Consider the following 22,335-nt stretch of genomic DNA (forward strand, 5'->3'; position numbering starts at 1 on the left):
GTTATTTTCTTTTTCTTTCCATGGCGTCTTTGCGTTCTCGAGCTATTGAAGATATGACGAACAAAAAGACGGATAAAAGGATAATCGCACGGAGATTATGATTCGCATTCTAAGATTCTAATATTGTTGATGTCAAATTAAAATAAAACTTGGACAAAGTATGAAATTGAACAAATTACATAAATTACGTAAAAAGTTTGTTATAATAAAACGACCATTGTGCATCAACACTTATATAATAATGTTGTCTAATAAATTTAACGTTTATATGTGAGCGAAACTTGCCGCTGCTTTCCATTTAAATAGTTATTTTTCTCAGTACGTAATTCAACTCGTGAACGTCTTGCCAGCGCAGGGGAAAAAAAAGAAAAAAAAAAGGAAATATTCCACGGTCTGTGAACCATTCCCAACACGCGCTCGACTCTGCGGTCGCGATTTATCGGAGTCGCTGTCGGAAAGCTAGTTCCGGATAGATATCGGCTTAAAAAATGGACGAAAACGCAGTATTCTTGCAGAACTGACACGCCTTTCTGGATTCTCTAGACGTCGGTAGTTTACGAGTGATCTGGATAAGGTATCAGCATGTATGTAAATCCTGGTCGGAGAGATTGAAATTTTCACACGTTGAAATTTAAGCTCTGCGCCGCGCGCTATCTCTTGTGCTCATGTTCTCGGACGAGAAACATTTTCGAAAATTGAAAGGCGGAAATATGCGCTAAAATTGATGACTTGATATGAAAGAGGCCGTATAGATGTCACGTTCTCCTTGAAAATTATTTCTTGTCGAAAAAATCTCTATACGCCGAGGGCCAATAGCACTGTAAAATCCTACAGATACTAGTTGCTACAGAACATTTATGAGCTGTAGAACGGATGAAATGTGTACCTTTTCTTTATTATCGCTGATTAAACAAAATATCGTTTAAACAAATAGCTTTTCTTGCTAAGATTCCAATTTACTGCTTTTTTTTATGCTGAAGCCGCGATAGTCGCTGTACGATATAAAGTCAAGGATATTGCCCTTGATGAAAATAAAGGATCAGTTTAATGAACTTTTTATCACATATTTAAGCGGCTGTACAGTGAGTGTATTGAAAAGTTAATTTAATTTATTCGTTATTTGATTTTTGCGAGACCTGGAGCCTCGCAAAAGCAACGTTAAACCTCGTCGCGAAATAAAGTCGAGTTTCGCACATATTTGCATTCGTTGTGAGTCGTCGGCTCTGAAGGTTCCCATTCACCACGTCCAAATATTCTCATTGGGCGTACCGTAAACTTTGCCAACAAAGAGCGGGCCGAAATGCGATTCGCAAATCTTTGTAAAAGCATTATTATTGCGATCGTATCTTTCTGAATTTATATATTGCATTGTGTTCAAATTAAAAATACAATTAATGCTACTTTTACATTTTGATAATAGAATTTATTTCCCGAATATTTAATATTACAAAAGAGCAAAAGAGAACTAATTAGATAAAGAATAGTTTAAAAAAAAAATACAAAAGTTGTTTTAATTTTAATTAGATATGACAAAATATATAATATTAATAATTAAAACTTTTAAATAAAAATGAGATTAAATGTAGCTCAACAATAAAATAAATGATATGCTTTTAGCATATTTTGTCTCTTTCGTTAATTGACTCTCTTTTTACTATTCGGAAATATATGCAAAACCCGAATTTAACGAATAAATTAAAAACTTATTGTAAGACTTGTTTCTGTTTCTTTTTACTTGGCCTTTTGCAAAAAAAAATTAAAAGTACACATGTTCTACTCACTTTTTTGATGTTTCTTACTTGAATCATACTTTAACTAATGCAACGCGATGCGATCAATCTTGCATAAAGAGCGAACCATAAAATCACTATGGTGATTGTTTGCTCAGTTTTAACGCGAAGAGTTATGAATGGAATTTTCACGTTGAATATGAAACATCATTCTGTAGCGTCAATAAAATTTTACGATTATGCGAGGACATCACTTCGTGGCCGAAGCGATAAAAGTAGCATGTTATTTCGCGGTGATCGAAACATACACATGCATGTAGGCGTATATACGACCGCATTCAAGAGATGAATTTAGGAATGAAGTTGCGATTGGTAGTCGGAGAGTTAATTGAAAAAAGTTGGAAACCACGTAGAATGCGGAATTAGTTCTCGCCGCATGCGTCGTCTGAAATTGCGACGCATCGTTATCTGCTATAACGAATGTCTCACTAATGAAATATCGATTACGCGACCACCCACGTCCGCGGACACATATCGGATTTAGTTCGCACAACAGATTGTTTGTGAGCGACAAGTTTGCAGCGTAAGTAAAAAATAGGTGTAGCTAGTTAAAATAATCGAGAGACGAATTGAATTGTGTAGAGAATTTTGTATGGTTGCTTGTAATTTCCCGGTGCGTGAAACGTGTCACTAAAATTATCAAATCGAATTTGTCCCGTTTGTCGCAACTTTTTCAATATTCAGCATGTGATATCTGCGGAATGTTTAATCAATATTCACTCAGTGGCTCATTATAGCTCTTCTGTGGAGCAATGCGAACTCTCGTAGCGATCTCGTATCCGTTCTCAATTACAGTATATTAACGAGCGCGAGTTCGATCATGAAGTTGCCGAGTTATTATACCGCGCCGGCTCAGCGGATCACGGTTGTATAATGAGGTAGCGATAAACAACGATTACCATGCTTTACACATAAGCGGTGAATTTACGCACGCGTCTCGTGAATTCCCGCTTTGCCGGCACGATCACGCGTTTGCTGACAGTCAGTGTGTAACACCATCATATTAATAGATTCACGCTAATCAAGCGCTTCATACTGAATAAACGTTATGTTTGCACGTCAGTTAATACCTTTGGATAGCCAATTTTAGATTGCGGCGCTTCTTGTTCAGTAACTATTCGAAATTTATGCTCGTATGATTGATAAGATGATAAAATTATTCAAACATTAAAATGTATCATTTTGTCATAAACAACTTTAATTGTTATCTCGATTTTACACGCTTGTACAATATTGCTGGCCCTGAAAATATCGATGCATGGGTTGATCAAATATTGATTATTTTGCGTCATAAATTTTCGAATATTTCTTGAATTCGTTGCGCGAATATTAGGCAAAAATCTTGATCGCATTATTGAAATATGACGCTATCTGTACCTATTTAGCAACACTCGCCAGCTTGACGGCAGAGCGTGGTCTCGACAGAAACATAAAGCATGAATTAGGCGGCACGAATCGCCACCATTGTCATCGTGATCGCACAGGGGTTGCCGTGGAGTCCAGGACAGCGTTATTACATTCAGAGATCTGTGTGAAAGGGGTCGACTCGCCCCGGTCGCGAGAGTCCCGAGGATCCGTGGTAAGGGGATTGACGGTACGTGCTGATGCTGCCAGGCGCACGTAGCACGAAATGCGAGATAACACTCCTACGCATCCTCCACTGTATACATAAGCTCAATGCCGTTTACCCAGAATGTCAGGTTTCAAAATGTCTGTGATATCTGCGCCTTCTTTAGTCCTCGATTTAACTCTTTAACTCTTTGATAGAGATATCACGTGGTGTATGATTTTTAAAGATGTGTCATTACTATTGGGTTATTTTTTTTTTAGGTTCCAATTTGCATCAATTTATACTTTTTCACAAAACACAAAGAAATTAACAAAACAATTTTAGGTGTTTTAGTCTTTTTATAATAAATATACGAGATTTCTGGATGTAATAACATATTAATAAGTTGTGTTAGAGCGTTAATTATCAATTTGTTTTAAAATAGGTACTTTATCGAATATATTAGGATTTATAATTGACAAATTTTGAAACTAATGGATTAAATTACTATGTTTATTGCATAATACAAAGAATAGTCTTTGTATATGCATGGATGTTGACAAGACATTCAGAAATTATTATTACTATTATTTAAAACAAAAAAATGAATTTATATTATGACCACGACTGCAAAAAGAATGAATCGAGGAAAGTTTCAATGCGCGAATAGTGAGATGCAAAGTCGAGGAAGCAAATTCTCGAGTTCAAAAGTAAAAGGAGATTAAGCAGTAAACTTAAGAGATTATAGCAACACCCGGAACTCGTTTTACACTTATTCGATATGGCAATAACAATCCCCTTTTTCTTAACCGCGCAGTGCAAAGTAGCGTTAAAGAACTTCAGCATCGTTATGAAAGAATAACATTTTTCTGTTACATTTTTTGCCATCTTTAACACTTCAAATTTCGATGTCGATCGATCGTGTCTTATTAAATACATTTCATTTTTATTGAAAAGTATTTTTTATTAGTTTCTATATCGGCTTATTGGGAAATGTCGAGATGTCAAGATATTTCTCGGACAGTCGACTCGATTGCGAGTCAAGAGGTCGAACGTGAAATGTCGATCGACTACATTTTGAATATACAACATTTTCATTTTGATCTTTATAAAAAATTTTTAGATAAATTATATCTATATCGGCAGATCGGTATTGTTACATTCCATCGATGTCTGAACTTTTTAATATCCATCGACAAGAATTTTAGAAGGCAATAATATCTGCCCAAAACGTAGAGAACTTTTGTTTTAACTGTGGAATTTTTAGATTTTGCATCTGTGTTTTAGTTTTTATTTTTTTCTTTTTATTATTTATCTTGTCATCTCGTACGTCGTATATCGATTGGTCGACAAATAAGGTGAAAGAGAGTAAGAAGCAGGAGAACGGAAACATCGCTTAATTAAGAGCCTCCGGCTCCGACGTTTTTTCTTTCCTCCGGAGAACAAAAGCAGCAGATTGGCCGAAAGCAACGCTAGTTCCCCGCGAGGTTTGCTTTATTTCGAGAACTTACCGGTTCTCTTGAAGAAAGTCACAGATCCCCCGTGAAAACTTTCTCAGTTACCTGGCTTTAACTTGATCTACCATTAAGTTAAGTCAAGCGTCATCCGCGTAATTTTGGTCGAAGTAAAAATATATCGAGATGTAACTCAAAATTAATCGAGAAATCCTCTATTGAAATTTTTCACGAATGAGAAAAACTCTAGTTTTTATTGTCGAAAATTTGTATAATTTATAATTTTGTGACTCATTCAACCTAAGATTATTCACCAACTAACCGGTAAATATCAATATATTACTCCGTTTACTTTGAATCTAGACTTTCAAAAGAGAGATGACGAACCAGTGTAAACCCTGACCGAGATACAATCTCTCCAACTTTGAAGGTGGCCAAAGGGTGGCTTCACCGAGAGGGTTGACAGATGACGTTTTAATTAAGCCGCGGTCGTCTGCATCGCGAGTCAGGCCGATACACTTCTGCGACTCTGTGCACTTGAAGTGCAACACAACATCGCGTCGTGTATTGAAATTTCTCGCACACATTATCGAGATGAAAATTTTATTTTAACGAGTTTGCATCGCGAAAAATCTCTAAAGCTTTCTGTTCCAATTAAATCTAAAGTCTTTATCATATTTCTTATCTTATTTTTATCTTGAAGATATCGCAAGCGGGGGATGTTTCTTAAACTTTTCTTTTATGAAACTGCAAATATCTTATCTTTCTCTAAAGTATTCTGATAAAATTGTTTATTATTATACGCGTAAATAATAATATGAATTTTGAATAAAGAATAATAATATTAACTATTAATTAATAAAAGGAATGAAAATCTCTCATTATGCTGTTCAATATTTTTATAATAATAGGAACGTGTACATATCCATTTAAGAAATTTTAATTGAATAAGTGTGGCAGCCTGAGTCGCGCTGACAACAGCAATCTTAAACTAGCCTATTAAGTTCTTAATCGATCGATACGAGCGCACACTCCTCAGAGAATTAATCTCGTTCTCAGCCAACATCACCGTAAGTGGACTGAACGCGTCATTGCTCCGATAACGTCGTCTTTTACTCGCTGCTATATTGTTCAAAAATTATAATATCTCCACGTATAATCTTTTTTTATTAATACTTTATTTCTCCCGAGTTAAAATTTAGTTCGAATGACAAAAAAGGATAAATATGCGTAATGTAGTTATGGATTTATTATTCGTGCATCGCAATTAAATATTCATTAATAAGAAAATCATTATACGAGAGAGAACGTATAGAAATGAATAAATTAAGCACAGTTAATACTCTCTCGTAGTAGTCGAACTTGCGTCGATTAATCAATCAGGATTACTTCTCTTTTCCGTTCCCCTTCTTGCGCTTCCTCTTTCTCTTTTTCTCCAACGCGATTATTCGTAAAGTGTCGATTGCTCAATTAGAATAATTGCACAGCGTAATGAGGGCGTTTCGGTTTAGATAGGATAATACATTCATTGTGTTTAATCCGAAGCTTACTATAGAAACCAGTCGCGCACTGTGACGGCGGGATGAGCAGGATTTCTATTTGTTCGTCATAACAATATCGCGGATGATTAAATACTTTGTGCCGTTTTCCATGATACAGCAGGCGTAATTATCTCAAATGTATAAATTCTCGTTTATCCGCATATCCGGGGTAATCTGCAATAGGCTATTTGATTTGGAAATAATGAAGAATTTATCAATGTTCGATTTTCGATAACTAATAACTAACATTTCATTTCTCACAACTCGAAATTTATACCTCATCTTTTTCTCATTACATTAAAATATGAAATAATACTCAAATATTCCACAGAGTTCTGTTAGTAGAAAATCTTTAAGCATTTCTAATGTCTCGTTAAACGAAAAGTCGACGATAAATCTTCATTTTCTTTCGTTGCAGAGCGCAAATTAAATGGAAATGTAATTATGTCTACTTAAAAGTTTGATACAAATCATTCTGCCAATTTTTGAACTTAACTCTACCAATAATGTTTGAAACGAGAAAATTGCTATTCTTGCGCGAATCATTCACGGAGTTAACACGTTACTGATATTTCGATAACGTTCCATTATTCTCACAATCAGCGGAACATTCTCGTGCACATATTGTTTTACTAAAAATATAGATATCAAATATAACCAATATTTGGCAAGATTTAACATTTTCCAGGCTTCACCGCGGAGTTTAATTTGAAAGCTTTTTTTAAATACGCACGTAGTTCTACTGTGTTGCTCACTGCGATATAGGTTTCTTTTAATTACAATGCAAATTTCTTCCACGTTGGAAGCGGGATGATCGCGTTTCGCTGCATTAAACGGTTCGTGCACGTTGTTCTCGTATTGCAATAAAAACCGCAGAAGAAAATAATACTTCATTTTTAACGCGGTGTTATCTCAGCGGACGGAGTAATTAAATTACAATTTGTATTTATTTGCACGCGAGATAAAAATATCTAATGTGAATATCTATTAGAAATTATGCAGAAGTTGAAACATTTTGGTTTATTAAAGAGATCGTATGGAGCGCCTTTTTCTACTGTTTTTCTGTATTAACGGAAAAATTATAAAACGTCAATGCGACGGCAAATTGCCACGTGATCATATTTTTTTTTTGCGATAGAAGCATTAAAGAAGCACCCTTCGGCGCGCTTTCTCCATGGATTACACTATAAACGGAGTGTATACTCGTAATGGAAACCAATATTGCCCCATAGCAATAATGCTTCATAGAGACTGCCGCTACACGATGCAATTATCGACCACTCGACGAACGTGTCAGGAACGTAATGAAGGGGATCAATGGATTTTCAATTGCCAGTATGGCACGGACTCGCGCGAGAACTTCGAAATAATGCCGGCGCGCTGTATAATTGACCGGCGTTATTTCGTGGCGCGAATTATAACATATCTGTCTCTCTCTCTTTCTCTCTTCGCCGCGCGCGCTAATGAGATTCAGAGAATTAACAATCGATTTGCGCGGACAAGTAGCATCAATGTCACATTACACTCCTACAATGACAAATCAGGACGAAAAGCATCGCGCCGCAATTAATAAATTTTGTCAAGATGGAATGCAACGTTCGTTAATTATACGCAGTGGCAAATGGTGGCGTATAATTTAAATAACAGTTACGGTAACTGTTTATACACATTAATGTAATATATTGTGTCATTTTTAAATAATTTTATCACGCATTTCTCTATTAAATTATTATACTTAACAGCTTAACAGCTTTTATGATATTTTTCATAAGGCGTTTTAAATCTTTTTAATCTTGAAAAAGAAGAGAAGAGGTAGAAGAAATGGTAGAATTATACGTGCGCGAAGAATAATATATTACGCTTTTTTTTTTGTTTCAACATTTACAATTATGATGTTCCCGCGTTGATAGGTAGAAGCATTTTCAAAGTCGATAACGCATCTCCATTATTCATGATATTTAATTAAGGTTACTCATAATCTCGTAAATTATAATTACACTGCCTACAGGCAAAACCTGTCTATCCTATAAATACAGGACTGGTCGCTAATGGCTTAATTATAGTCGACTCTTCGCTTAATGAAAAAGATTTAAGAGCAGTGCGTTGAAATTGCGAAAAAAAAAACTCGAGGCCTTCTCGCCGCGTTGTCTTCCATCTCATTAAAGCTTGGGTTTGGTTCTTAACACTATGGCTGCACGAATCTTCTGAAAGAAGTCCTTTCAAGATAGCTTGCGCATGTAAACGCCATTTTCTTACACCAGGCCTTGCATCGTATGCGTGATTTTCTCGATAGACGCGTTGTCGCAGACTTCTCGAAAAATTGAGGAAAGTTTTCTCACAGGAGAGGCGGAATCTCCAGCAGAAAATAGAAATGACAATATTACAAAAGTTCCTCTTTCCCACGTAATTGCGACAATCTCGCAACTCAGCATGTTTTTTTTTTTTTTCGTTATTTTCAATTCGCTGATTCTACCGTCAAGGTAAGACTCAACTTGAAACTCACACATAGCACGAAATCTAGAATTGAAGAAAAGTACATCCGCTAGAGTGAATATACAAAGTATTCTGGAACGACTTTTTACGTAGAAATTATCCGGTGAACTCAAAAAGTTAATTGTTCCTCGCTAAAGATGTCGAGCGAGCGGCTTTGAAGCTGCAAGCAGTCGCAATTGATTGAAATTTTATTACGTCCTTAACCAGAATGTTGTCGTATATGCTATTGCTCGACGCGACTGAGAAGCGCAATACATCAAAGCGCGGTGGACGAACCGTGACGGGAATTCGATCGGAGTTTTTTTTTGGGGGGGATCGGCGCTCAACTTTTAGACACATAAAACTCACGAACTCCAGTCGGACTACTTACCCACCCTGAACACAGTCGGATTTAGATTCATGAGGTCCCCGCAGGCCTCTGTGGACACGCTCAACTTGACCGGACTACCGCCGGACTTATTCCGGGTAAACGCGCGGAATGTAGAAGCACCCTGCGGAGAGAGAGACTAGTCGTAAAGAATATAAGCAGGTTGGTCTCTTACAGCGGGAGATCGATATCCCAGGGCTCGCAACACCGACCACCCTTTCAACCGGATACGTTTTTTAGCGAACAAAAGATTACTTTCAGACAAATGTCTTCCCTTAGCTCTTCCGAATCTAATGACACGTCCACGCTTTTTTCGTAGAAAGAATTGATGAATTTTACTTCTCCGATTGATGGTCATCTTTCTATTTAATCTTTTCCATTTCATCTTGCAGCTAAATTTTTTTCGAGTTATTTCTTGTCCGAATTTTTTACATGGAGCTTCTATATGTAAAATTTATAAAATGTCTTTCTTCAAATATTAGTTACATCCAGTGTTATTTCCAACTCAAATTATATTTTTGTTCTTAGTTTAAATTGTGTATTACTTATGTATATATTACTTGCATTCATATTCAATTTTACCGATTCCGTATTAATGTGTCAACGTACGAATTTTCTTTCACGTTTGGCACTTCGCGTCTCAACGCACCACACATGTCTCGTAATAAATTTTTCATTCGGACATCTACATACAAGAAAATCTTGCGAACCGTCGGATAAAAGCAGTCGCTATCGCTTCACAATGAGATTCGAAAGGAAGTATTGGGAATTCAGGGTGGGTATAAAGCGTCCACACTTTGGAAACGTTATATATGCAGTATCAAGAGAGAAGCAATAAAATCTGGATAAATGATTTTACTATTTCTCTGAAAGATATTTTAATACGTATAACGTAAGTGAGAAAAGCATATTAAAATGATATTTATAAAATACTTATGTCGCAAGAAATTCTTATCTTTATTTTTTTTGTATTTCACTTTGTATATTAATTCGCCAGATTTTTTTGCATTTAAAAGCACAAGATTTATTTATATGAAATATTAATCGATTCATTACCAAGTTCTATATTTTTATTTAAAGATACCTTTTTCACTAATTTATTATCTTTTTCCTATTTATGCACATTTGATAAGTCCAAAGTAATTGCGAGACATAATTGGTCTATTTTTGTTAAAGCAGTTTTGATATACAATATAAATTGTTTTAATATAAAATAAACGAAATTTTCCGGAGTTGTGGACATTGTCGATTTTGCGCATCAACTAAGACTCTCCTGGAACTTTCACGAGACCATCTTTCCGTCACATGCACTTTCGGAAGTCCTTGCGCGACTTTGGTAGAAGAGAAGTTTCAAAGAGCGAGAGGATCTTCCTTGACAAATTTTATATCAGCGCGCCTAGTCGAACGAGCGTCTGGCGGAAATTTATAGCACCCGAGGGAACAGTAGCTGGAACCGAAGGAAATAATCGACGACGTGATTTGTGGAATTTTTGTTTGATCCTTGCTTTGTTCGAATCTTGCTTCGTTATCGTCCATTGATAATTCTCCTCTCGTAGTGGAATGCCTTTATGCGGCGATTATCGATGTCTTTATTAAGCTGTCTGTAGGGAAACGATGAATTTAACATTTCAATTTGTGACTTATTTCTTGAAAGAAAAATAAGAATTTATTATTTTTTTATGCAATTTATATTTACATTGCTGTTTTTATTTTAATAATTATCAAATTTTGTTTTGTAAAAGTTATCGCAATATTTTGTTTAAAGATTGAAAACATTTTCTTTTTCTTTTCTTTATAAAAATCTTTCCACCATCAAAAAATTAGACATCGAATACGAGGAAGTTCAATAACAATCACTATTTCGCTCAAAACGTCATCGCGGCTAAAAGGGTTATCGTAGATATTGTATAGATACTGTTCTTAAAGCAATACACACGTGTTTCTTTTCTCGGTTTCTCGGATTCTACCCTCGTCAATGTCCTTCTTTGCCGCTCGAGGTAAGAGGAAGAAAGAGAAAAAGAGAAAGAAATATCCTCTGAAAGCTTCGCATTGACTTTCAACGCTCGCTCGTCCTCCTATATCTTAGCACTCTCGGAAGAACGAATCCTTCCGTGGAGTTCATAAAAACGCTGAATTCGCTGGATATATCAAAAGTCGCGCGGTAGTTACAGTTTTCTCAATGAATTTAGAATTGTTTTTTAATAAATAATTCGATCCAATCTTTTCCACAATATTTTTCTACTTTATTCGAAATATTTTCCTAACGGACCGTTACATGAAAGTGATCGTTACTATCTGCGGCACATAAGCGCACAACTCTTGATATCTTCGGATATATATCGGCTTTTCGAATCTTTTATTTTGGACCACCGTGATTCTCGTGAAACGGACGATTGCCTCGAGATATCATCGAATTCCTTGAATATGAATTCGCGCGGATTAATTCCGATTGGACGTTCGGAATGTCCGGGAGCGGCAAGGATTCAGAGGGTGGTCGTAATTTCGGATTAAGCGCGGACATGTCGCAAGAACGCTCCCGAGGAAATGAAATTTTTTCGCCGGGTCGAAGCGCGTAATTAAACGCAACTCAATTACATTCGCGTAGCGGACACTTGCTATTTTTTTCCCCCTTTATTCCTGTGTTAAAAATAAAATTCACACGGTCCGCTTGACGGCGCTTTAGAATAAAAACTTTGTAGAATATTTTGATGGACGATAGGTATAAACGATGACTGGAGTAAATGAGCCAAAATCTGCATGCGCAGTCTGCAACCGACGTGTACACTCTCTGCGATATGTGCCCTTATAGCATTCAGAAATTTACAAGCATACCGAGCGAGAATATCTTCGCCAGTCATGCCGGTGCTGGCTTGTCAGCGTAGTGCCAAGCTAAGTTTGACCGCAGGAGTGTAACACCATTCTGCGGTGAATGCCACTACTAGTAGCCAAGTATGAGGCAGCAGCGGTACAGCAATGCTGTATAGTTAGCTCAATATTTCGAGAGAGTAAATCTGCCAACGAAATTACGGGATATCGGTTCTGATCGCTCCGACTATAGACTTAATAACAAGAATATATACGTTTTCTCGGAGGGGCTAGACATTGCGGCTGTATTAGATAATACCGCTGCACGAGGGATATTATACATAAACTATATCCTATATATGCACGTGTTATCAATTTCGTGTATATAAATTGCTATTTGGAACGTTATTGGCGCAGTGTTACATTAATATCGCAGTTTGCATCTTGCAATTCGGTTCTTTAGAAAGAAACGTCGTGAATCCGATTGTTGAGTAGTAATGGACTACTCTTGGGCGGACAATGTCCGTCAATAATTGACCAATACTACTGAGCCAACGCTCGACCTGTTTAGGAGCATCGGCATTTTCTACGTGGGCAGCGTACACCTGAACGCCCACATAAGTGTGGTGTGCAGCGCTGTCGCATCGATCCATTTAGCTTTAGGTTTCGAGTGCAATCTCTGCTCAATCAGCCGCCCTTTTGTGCCTTTTTTTTTCCCTTCCCGTCCATTCACCTTGACTCATCGAACGATCCTCAGATGCATAACCCCGGGTGAAACGGAAGCTGAGTAGAGGTAACGAGATACCCAAAAAGCTCCTCTTGTCCTTCTTTTTTTTCACTCACCCTCAGCTATCCTCCGTTTCTTATACCCGGCCCAATTTCTCCGGCTTCAAATCCTAAGCGCTGGATTTTGCACGTTTCAGCAAGTTTCCTTTTTCGAAAGCGCGGAGAGTTTGTCGCGACTCGAACATTCACTGTATAATCCTGTGCATTTTTATCCAACTTGAATTTTCAGTCGAAAGCTTTCTTCCCCGCAATAGATAAAATACTGAATAAAAATTAATCGCAAACTTAATCGTGAATAAAATACACAAAAATTGTGTATTTAAATTCTACAGAACTGATTCGTTATAATATTTAGTTTTAAAAATTATTTTTTTATAAATCTCTGTGAGTTCACTTAATTAAAATTCAATATATTTGTCGAATATTAATTAATATTATCAATTAAACTTTGTTTAAAATTATAAAAAAAGTACAGTTTATTTTTTTTGTCAATTTACTTAGTTATGTGTTTGTTTGCTTATTTACTTTGTTTAAATTATATGTTTGCGAAATCGCAAAATAGCGGCTTATTTATTCGAATTTGCGAACGATCAATAAATGGCAGAAACATTTCAATACTCGTCATACTTTTGTACGCGTCGCGTCGGAAAAACTGATGGCTGCATCGTTCACGATGCAGCTGAAGCTGGAGGTTTGCTACTTCTTCCGGATTCCCACCGAAGTTTCTCTCGGTACACCAACATCGCTCAACGACGACCGGATAAATGGCACCGCCACGACGATTCATTTCTCTCGCACGTAACATTTAGCACTGGTTTTCTCTGGATAGCACGCGAGATAACATAAAGTATATAAAGAATTGTACAGCGAAGCCACGAGATCTTTCATTAACCTTTTCTTATCCAGTTTCTTTTATCAGAAAATGATGTCGGTTTCAGCACTGTATATACACGTTCGTGATATTTTTCAAAAGTTATACCATCCACACCGATGACTATTTGTATGGTCATATTCTTCTCTTTTTTCCTCTTTTTTTTTTTTTTTTTTTTTTTTTTGTTAGAGTATCCAAATATCTGAACCCAGACACAGCTCGCTAGTGAGATTTATGTGGCTCTCTGGTCATGATTTTTTAAAATATTTTTACTAAAAGAAACTTCACAAAATTTCAACATTTTAAGTAAACTATTTTCAAAGAGAACAGATATTTTTAATATATGGAGGATTCTTTTCTATGTATGTTATTAGAGTTTATTTAATTTTGATTGTTATTAAAATCGTTATTTGTATATTTACTCCTTTATCCTTTATCTTTATTTGTTCAAATATTGATGCTGTATTATACAAAATATAGTGCGCCATCGATTTTTAGGATTTTTACGTTTTAGCGGAATAAAGATATATCGTTGAAGAGAAAATGTGAATATACATAGTATGCTTCTCGGTGTAAGCAGTTCGCAATGTATATCAGGTAACATAACATACGGCTGGAAAATGAGGAGTAATTTTTCGCATGGGGCGGACTGACCCCGGCATGGCCGGTTAATTGCCTACTTAAACTCAGGAAGTTAAAAAAGAAGGATTTTTGAAGGGACGGAGATGCAATCCCGATTAAACTTCCGACTCTACGGCGATATTACCGGAGTATAATTGAATTTCTCTGTTCGTATTTTCCTTCCTCTATTCTCCCTCCATTTCGTTCTGTTCCCCGACCACGTCCGGTCATTAGTATAAGCAGCGATTCCGATTACAGGGCCCTTAATTACAATGTAATTTAGAGAACTTTTTTATTCGGCTTCATGCTGCTTTCTCTCTTTCTCTTCCTCTTTCTTTTAGTTTCTCTCTATCTCTCGGCTCTTTCTATGCCGCGAATAAAATGATGTTTTTGCCGATGTATGGAAAACTGAATATTTTGAATTGTTGCGCGTTGTGCATTAGTGCATATTACGTGTATATTAAGCATATATATACACGACATAATAAAATGCGACATATGATAAATCATTCCCGTGACAAGCAATGAACAAAATAAACATAAAAGTCCAAAACAAATCAAACTGTGTAATTTTGAAAATAGATATTGTGAAAAACATAAGCTGAATGTTTTCATTCGCACTGTTACATCGCAAAATATTGCATATATGGCACGCTTTGAGATAGTTTATTATACAAATTAATCTGCGCTGAGTGAAATTAAAAATTAAAAGTTTATGAAGAATTTTAAAAGCGAGTAGAAAGTTTTACCGTGCTGTGCTCATAAAAAAATACTTATTATTAAATCCATATGAATAAACGATGAAATTGTTTTCCAACTCTAGTATATCAACAGATTTACCGAACGCGCAGTCTCTCACAATTTAAAAATTGTCGATATTTTGATTTTGCATTTTTATTTGCGCCTTATTACTGCGCGTGATACTTAAAAAATTCACGCTCGATAGTTTGAAGACAACGCGATGAGAGGCGACGCTCCTCATTTCGCGCAGTTGACGAGCGGGGCGCTTTCACGCGGACGACGCTCGCGAACGAAACTTCCAATCTCGAATTTCGAGATAACGACGCGAGTATTTCCCCGGGGAGCACCCTCGGTGCGCCAGCAATCTCGCTCGATCGAGAGGCACACCGATACGCCCCGCGACGCGTTTCTGGCAAATCGAGTTCTCCGTATATCGAGAGGATAGCCGACCGTTGTACATCCTGACGAAAGGTATGATTCAAACTTCGTTTTACCTCACTGTGGTCTAGGTTGATCTTGAAATCGCGCGGAAGAAAAAGCAACCGTCGAGACGAATTGGACGGTTTGCTCTATAAAAATGTTATGTGCAATGATGCGATTTTGAGGAAGATGGGTTTTCACGTTGTATTAAGAAAAAAATAATGGAAAATTCCCGGTTGTAAAAGTTTGACATCGCTCTTTAAAGCGGATAATGGGCGCTATTAATTTTCACTATCTATACACGGCAATTAAAGTTGGGGAACAATTTATGTTATTATACGACAAGGTTCGCGGGAAGCTTTTAGTCTGCAATAGATCGAGATTAATGAGTCTCATCGAGATGCAATAACGCTGCATGTAACGATCAGTTCCCCGATAATTAGTTTCTGCAATAGTGCTTTGCATTCCTGCGATATTGACGTTATTGAAGTTTTGAACGACACGATCACAGATTAAATTCAGAGAGCAATATAACAATTAGTAAAAAAAAAAGGGGGGCAATTTATCTCTGCTTCTTTTTGTTGCAATCTAAAAGATTTACGTCTGATGTCGCGCAAAACTCTGCTTCAATTTCTACATTTTATAGTCGACCCGCTTGCACTCTGTGCTGGTGTAAAGCGCCGGAGAGAGCGCGGAATTTAGTCAACTCACGTAATTGCTGCAATTCGTGCGGGAAAGGAATGCGAACAAAAATAAACGGACGGACAGGCATTCGCTGTCGCCGGCGTGGGAATAATATCGAAGCAAGCTCGACGGGAGTTTGACAATAACCGGCGGATTGTGTGTAAGGGCGGATAGTATCAGGCAGCCTGGGAGACGCGGGAGAGCTTGGGCGGATCAGAGGTTAAGTGAAATTGAAGTTTGGATCGTTGATGAAAACCGAGCTTGCGGGATACGAGCGGCGAACGGCCGGCCTGTGGGTGTGTGCTTCTTGAGCGATAGTTTCGTTCCCTTTTAATTCCCGCGATAGTGGGAGCTGGCAGAAATGACGCGGCGAAGCGGGAAGGAACCAATTGCCGGCCGTGTGTTGTACGAGCGAATGGACGGACGAGCGCGGGGGGGGGGGGGGTTAATTCTAACACGGTGTGCCGCGCTAGGACAGCGAAGTATCCGGCAAATAAATTTGCCGCGGGAGGAACGAGAAACGCGGAGCTTTTCTATCGAGAGGGATGATTTATGATCGTGCGCCTCTCGCGGCATGCGCGAAAATCTCGGCGCTACAACGTGGTGCGGATGGAGCGAATAAAATATTCTGGGGAGCGCCGGCAGCGCGGGGCTCAGAAACTGCTAGTCAATGTATCGAACGGGATGAACGATGATAAATATTAAGGGTGGGATTTAGATCTTTCTCTGGCGGTATCGACGTGGGTTCCCGAGACCTCTGATCGTCCGGATATAGCGGCTCGACGTTATGTGCCATATTCATGATTACAATGATGGACGAATTCGCTATTCTTTATTTAGATGGAACATCTAACATTTAAGTGTCTCTTAAAGATGATAGGATGAGATAAGGATAGGATAAGATGGGATAGGATAGATAAGCGGAAGAGAAAAAAAAGATACTTTCTACGCGATCACGCGAGAACATGGGAAATTCGTGATTAATCTCGAAGCTTATCGTTACACAACAGCGGAATTCCGCTCGGTAATTCTTGATAGAATTCCCTCGGTCGCGTATTCCGTCGGAGCGTTTTCCGGCGGAAACGGTAAGGGCGAGGCTATTTTTCAGCGGCGTCGGTACCACTGTATCTGGCCGCACCGCCAGTTAATTCCATGAAATATCGATGCCTGTACCTTTCCTGATAATGGAGACCTCGACAGACTGCCCGGGTACAAGCGATTTTTCATTTTGCCTTCGACGCGAGCCTAGTCCGTTTCGATTCGTCGATTATTTCCCACGTGCTATGCACGTCGGGTTTGTCCAATGTATATCCTATGCATCGGAAAGTGACGGCGACAACACGTCGCAAAAACGTTTTACGTCAGGCGCTTTTTCACGCTAACGGTAAATCTATGCACATCTCTTAACGGCAGGACGGAAGTGAGCGATTTTCCCCACACAGCTTTGACCATTCCGTAATAATTGAAATTTTATTAAATACAAAATTTAGTAATTACTTCCAGCGACATATTCTTGAACAAATGTAAAAATAATATTTTCTTAGTGAAAATTTTATTAGCAGTCTTTTTCTATAACATCACAATTTCCAGCAATTAATTAACACTCAAGTTTATATTAAAATTCTGCTTACGAAATCAATATTTAATATTGGCTAAAATGCCACTTTATAATTATTAGTGTGCGAAAAAATTACTTTACAATTATTAAGATATATGATTTTGTTATGATATTATTTTAGTCATTAAACTAAAAATCTATATATTCCGCCATGTTAAAGTGGCTATTTTTCAATCTTTTTACTTTAGCGTCAAGCATTTGCTGTTAAAAAGTAAAGAATCTGGGTATATAATGTAATATATAGCCAGATACTAGATCATATATATCTAACGCACACACACACACACACAGTATTATATTACTTTGCGGCTGATAGATAACGCAAGAAGCGCTATTTTCACAAGCGCGCCTCCAAAAAGGCTTTCATCACGATACATGTTATACGGTCCCACATAAGCGTTCATCGAGAATCATTGGAAGTTCTCGCTGCAGGAAATTGCGATTTCGCGTTTGTACCTGGAGATAGACGTGGGCAGCCGGGCATATGCAAATTGTGTAGCGCGGCGGGATAGCGCTGTGTAGACTGGAAATCGAAATGTGCAGTGGCACTTGATCCGAATTAACAAGAACCGAAAGCCATCGTTTTTCAATCTTGAATGAAGCGTAAGTGCTTGTATAATCATGCCGCTTCGGATACAAGCGTTTTAACGATTCTCGCGGCTTTGAGCGAAAAATTCAAAATGAAGCTTACACAGCTTAATATTTTGTATTGCTATTACGTCAAAAATCCGTATACTTATAATTTAAATAGCATAATAGCGTTTATATATATATATAAATGAACAAGCGTGCAATTATTAAAATTGTTTTCGAAAAATTTGCCTAGCGATTTCAATTTATAAAGAAATACGTTCGAAGTGAATACTTATCATTGAAAGTGACTTAAGATCAGTCGCGCCATATCTGACGTCGGCGTAGGGTCGGTAATATAACACGAGGAGGAGGCTCACAATTGCGTGACGAATGGTATTTGACGAAGGATCCTAATGACACGATCGTCCTTTCTACATTTCTCACACGGCTGCCAAACAAATATCCAGCTGCGATAGCTCTGTGAATCTCCATTGAGGCATAAATTGATTTCGAGGGGTTCGCGCAACAAAGGCCCTACACCGCTGTATCATATTCCTATCCCGCGGGGCGACGTATCTCGTTAGATCGCGTCTGACGATCAACTCGAAGACTTGTGCGGGAATCGATAGCTCGTCTCCGATGCTGCGCGATCACGCGAGAGGTGGGTTGCCACGATTAAGACTCCGCGCGATCTTCACGGGGCGAAGTCTGCCCCTTCCCTCCCCCTTAGACGTCGTTATTCCCCGGACCACGTGCCGGATAAAGGGAAGCCCCTGCTGCGCTCGCCGACTGTAATTCGAGACACGTAGGGCGTGGAAGCATCTGTGCATTTGCACGTAGATCTGTGATACTTCATACGAAAGATACGAAAGGAAAAATATATCCTCGCGCGCAGCGAGAGGAGCTGCACTTTTCCCGATGCGGGGAGGACAAACTGCAATTTATCGAATGCGATTGTTGCCGCAGTGACGAACATAGTTTCTCGCAAAACGGATGGGATTTATATTTCATAACGTTTATTTACGTGAGAGATAGATAACTCTTGTTAAATATAACGCGGCATTGCAATTAAAATCGATAAGCAAAATTTAGACGGATATTGATTTATTGTTCGTGAAATTTTCAGCGCTTGTCACGCGCTGAAAATTGCATCTCGCATCGCGGGCAAACTCTTTGGACATTCCCTCTGTGCGTCATGCCGGGTATAACTCGGTTAATATCTATCAAACGGCCGCGTATATCCGCGCGAAAGATTCGAACATCCGAACGCGGAGCGACGCGCGCGTTTCATATATATTCATTCTCTTTGTACAAATATACACGGGCTTGTTTGTTTTATGTCGAACGCTCGGCGAAGTTTCGTGTGCGCGCACAGTCGGGTAAGTCGGCGGGATAAACTGCGCGCCAAGGCGGGTTTCGGTGGATTATTAATACAGTTCACGTTTCCCCGAAGGGCTGTACGGGCGAGAGCTTGGCGACACACTCGGGACCGAGAAATACCTCGCCAATACGGCGACGGTCAATGCAATCAAGGCTGTCTTTAAGCGAAGTCGAATCACTGGAAAGTTGAGCAACATGAATAGCCTGATTTATCGTCGCCCGCGCGCGTGGAAAGAGTGAGAAAATTCAATGAAATTCACAAACAATTAAATGCAACTTTCCATCGAACAGATATTCCCTTGCACAAATTTATCATACGAATATCGGGAAACTTGGAGATTTTTGAAAAAATAACTTGTTTTTTTTATTTATTGTATTTTATATATTTGATGTAATTGCGATATTACTGTTGTATTATGCCAAAATCTTTTCATCACATTTCTTTTTAATTCGGAATTGACTGACATAATTGATTACATCTCATGTCAGATGAATTTATCGCGCAATTTTCGCCGAACTGGCAAACGTTAAATAAAGATAACAGTTTCTCGAGCGCAGTTCAAGTCTATTGACAAGACCAACATTTTCTCGAACCGAACCAGTGTAAAATTACATTTTCCCGGTGAATTCCCTTCTTGCCGGCTCGGAAACTCGTAATAGTAGCCTATACTTCCTGCCTTGATCGTAACTTTGGGGCTCGAAGATAGTTCACAGGGGAGGAAAGGAAACCGATAGCAAAATAATCCCGGCGCACCACAGTCATCTACAATGACTTAGTATCTCCGGACTCTCTACCCGACTTTGGGAAACTCGACCATCGCGCTTAGTTTACTTCGCAACCCCACGTGGCCGATGCGGCCCTCGACAGTAAACGTGCTATCGACCAAAGATATACTCGTGCTATATTTAGAAAGATCAACTAAATCATCCAATCTCGGGAGTACAGATTTGGTTTAATTAGCGCGAGATGACATAATTTGTGAAAGCTGCTACTTTTCTCTATTAGAGTTTTTTAGGTGAGGAAAAAGAAAATTTATTTTTAACAGTGTATTATTTAATATAATTCTTTCTGTATAATTAATTCTTATAATATATAAAATAATAAATTACGAAACATTTATCGGTTTATATCTGCTAAAATGCATTAATATCTGCTGAAGCTAATAAAAATAAATTTTCTCCTTCCACGTAAATGATTAAGTTATAAGTAGGATAATAAATTAGGTAGAAGCAACTTATCGCTAATCCGTATTCGCAAAGTCGGTTAAAAGCAAATTATCGATGTACTCGAGCCTGCGCGATTCAAGCTTACAATTAGCGGATCGAAATAAGAGCCTGCCGCGTAATGACGCGATAATCCGACCTGATTTCGCAAACGCTTCGTCAGATAATCCTTGTTTCCGCGCTAAGGTCGCCCCGGTCCTTCGAAAAAATCACTTTCATATTTACCTTCCCTCCCGTTGCTGTATTTCCGGAGAAATGATCAGATTCGCCACGTCCGTGTACGTAGGATCTCTGTCCGCCTGTTTAGGACACCGTGACTACGCTAAACGCACACACATATATATATATACACACACGTACAGAAACAGATTTAAAAGAAAAGTAAGAAAGAAAAAAAAAACAAAAAAAGACGGCTTGGTATCGAATCGGAAGTACAAAGTAAGCTCGACCGCCGCAGCGCCCAGAACCACTAATGTGCTCGCTCGCAGCGCGGACGGCAACTTCGAGGTGACCTTGGCCACGAAGGCCACGATCTACCATCAAGGATTGGTCGAGTGGAAGCCGCCGGCCATTTATAAGTCGTCCTGCGAGATCGACGTGGAGTACTTCCCATTCGACGAGCAGACCTGCGTCCTCAAGTTCGGTTCGTGGACCTATGACGGCTTCAAGGTAAATTCGCATGGTAGCCGTTAAGTCGTGGCCTTTCCAACCCCTCCAGCCAGCCTGCGCCCAACTCGAGCCCCCCTTAAAAAAAAAAACCGAATCAACCGCGACCCCGAATCGGTCCGCCGTACAACCGAGACGCGGATCCGACGCTTCTCCGTGCGGGATGCGTCTCTGGGACGGCGGTATCGGCTAGATCCTAAGCGTAGATTAGATCACTGACGGTCGGCTCGCCGCGTGGGTCTCCGACGATCGAGAGAGGGGGAGCATCGAGTGCCGGAAATCACCCCGGGAGACGGATGCTGCCACATAGCCCGAGGTGACGCGACCATCGCTTTGTACGGACAGAGTGACTCGTCGTAGAATCAAGAGCGTGGGTGTCGAATTGCAGTCGAGTATTATTCTTATCCGGCTGACAGAACCAATCAGCATTGTAGAAGCTTCTCGGCCAAAAAGACGGAAGGGATATTCAATCGGACGGTTTTCAATTTTATTAAAAGCAAAGTCGGTTGCAGTGTCTGTCTCGAAAGAGAAGTCGCATCTGTATAAATTTTCCGGAACTATCGAACTTGGCGAGTTAGTCGAGGTATATATCGGTTTTCTGTTTCCGAGATCTTTCCCGGCCAATCGGGGAAGGCATTTCGCGAAGAAGCGGCCGGAGAGCTGCCGTGTGATAACTGTGCGAACGCGCGCAAGACTCACTCCGTCGATACACGCGAAGCCGGATATCGAGGGCGACAGAAGGCGGGAGAGAA

General features: G+C 39.0%; 1 protein-coding gene across 10 annotated transcripts in view; it reads left to right on the plus strand.

Annotated features, from left to right (window-relative positions):
• Positions 1-22,335, plus strand: part of nAChRalpha4 (nicotinic acetylcholine receptor alpha4) — a 163,586-nt gene that overhangs the window by 77,093 nt on the left and 64,158 nt on the right. For 6 of the 10 annotated variants that reach the window (XM_067350922.1, XM_067350928.1, XM_067350921.1 and 3 more), the window contains one exon: positions 21,406-21,586. The exons of 2 other annotated variants lie outside the window; for them this stretch is intronic. In XM_067350922.1, coding sequence (XP_067207023.1) covers positions 21,406-21,586 — 181 coding nt within the window. Of the gene's footprint in view, positions 1-13,173; positions 21,587-22,335 lie in introns of those variants that run through there. 2 more of the 10 variants (XR_010888921.1, XM_067350920.1) reach the window with 1 other exon arrangement.

Source organism: Linepithema humile, chromosome 3 (assembly GCF_040581485.1).
Source record: "Linepithema humile isolate Giens D197 chromosome 3, Lhum_UNIL_v1.0, whole genome shotgun sequence".
NCBI lineage: Eukaryota > Metazoa > Arthropoda > Insecta > Hymenoptera > Formicidae > Linepithema > Linepithema humile.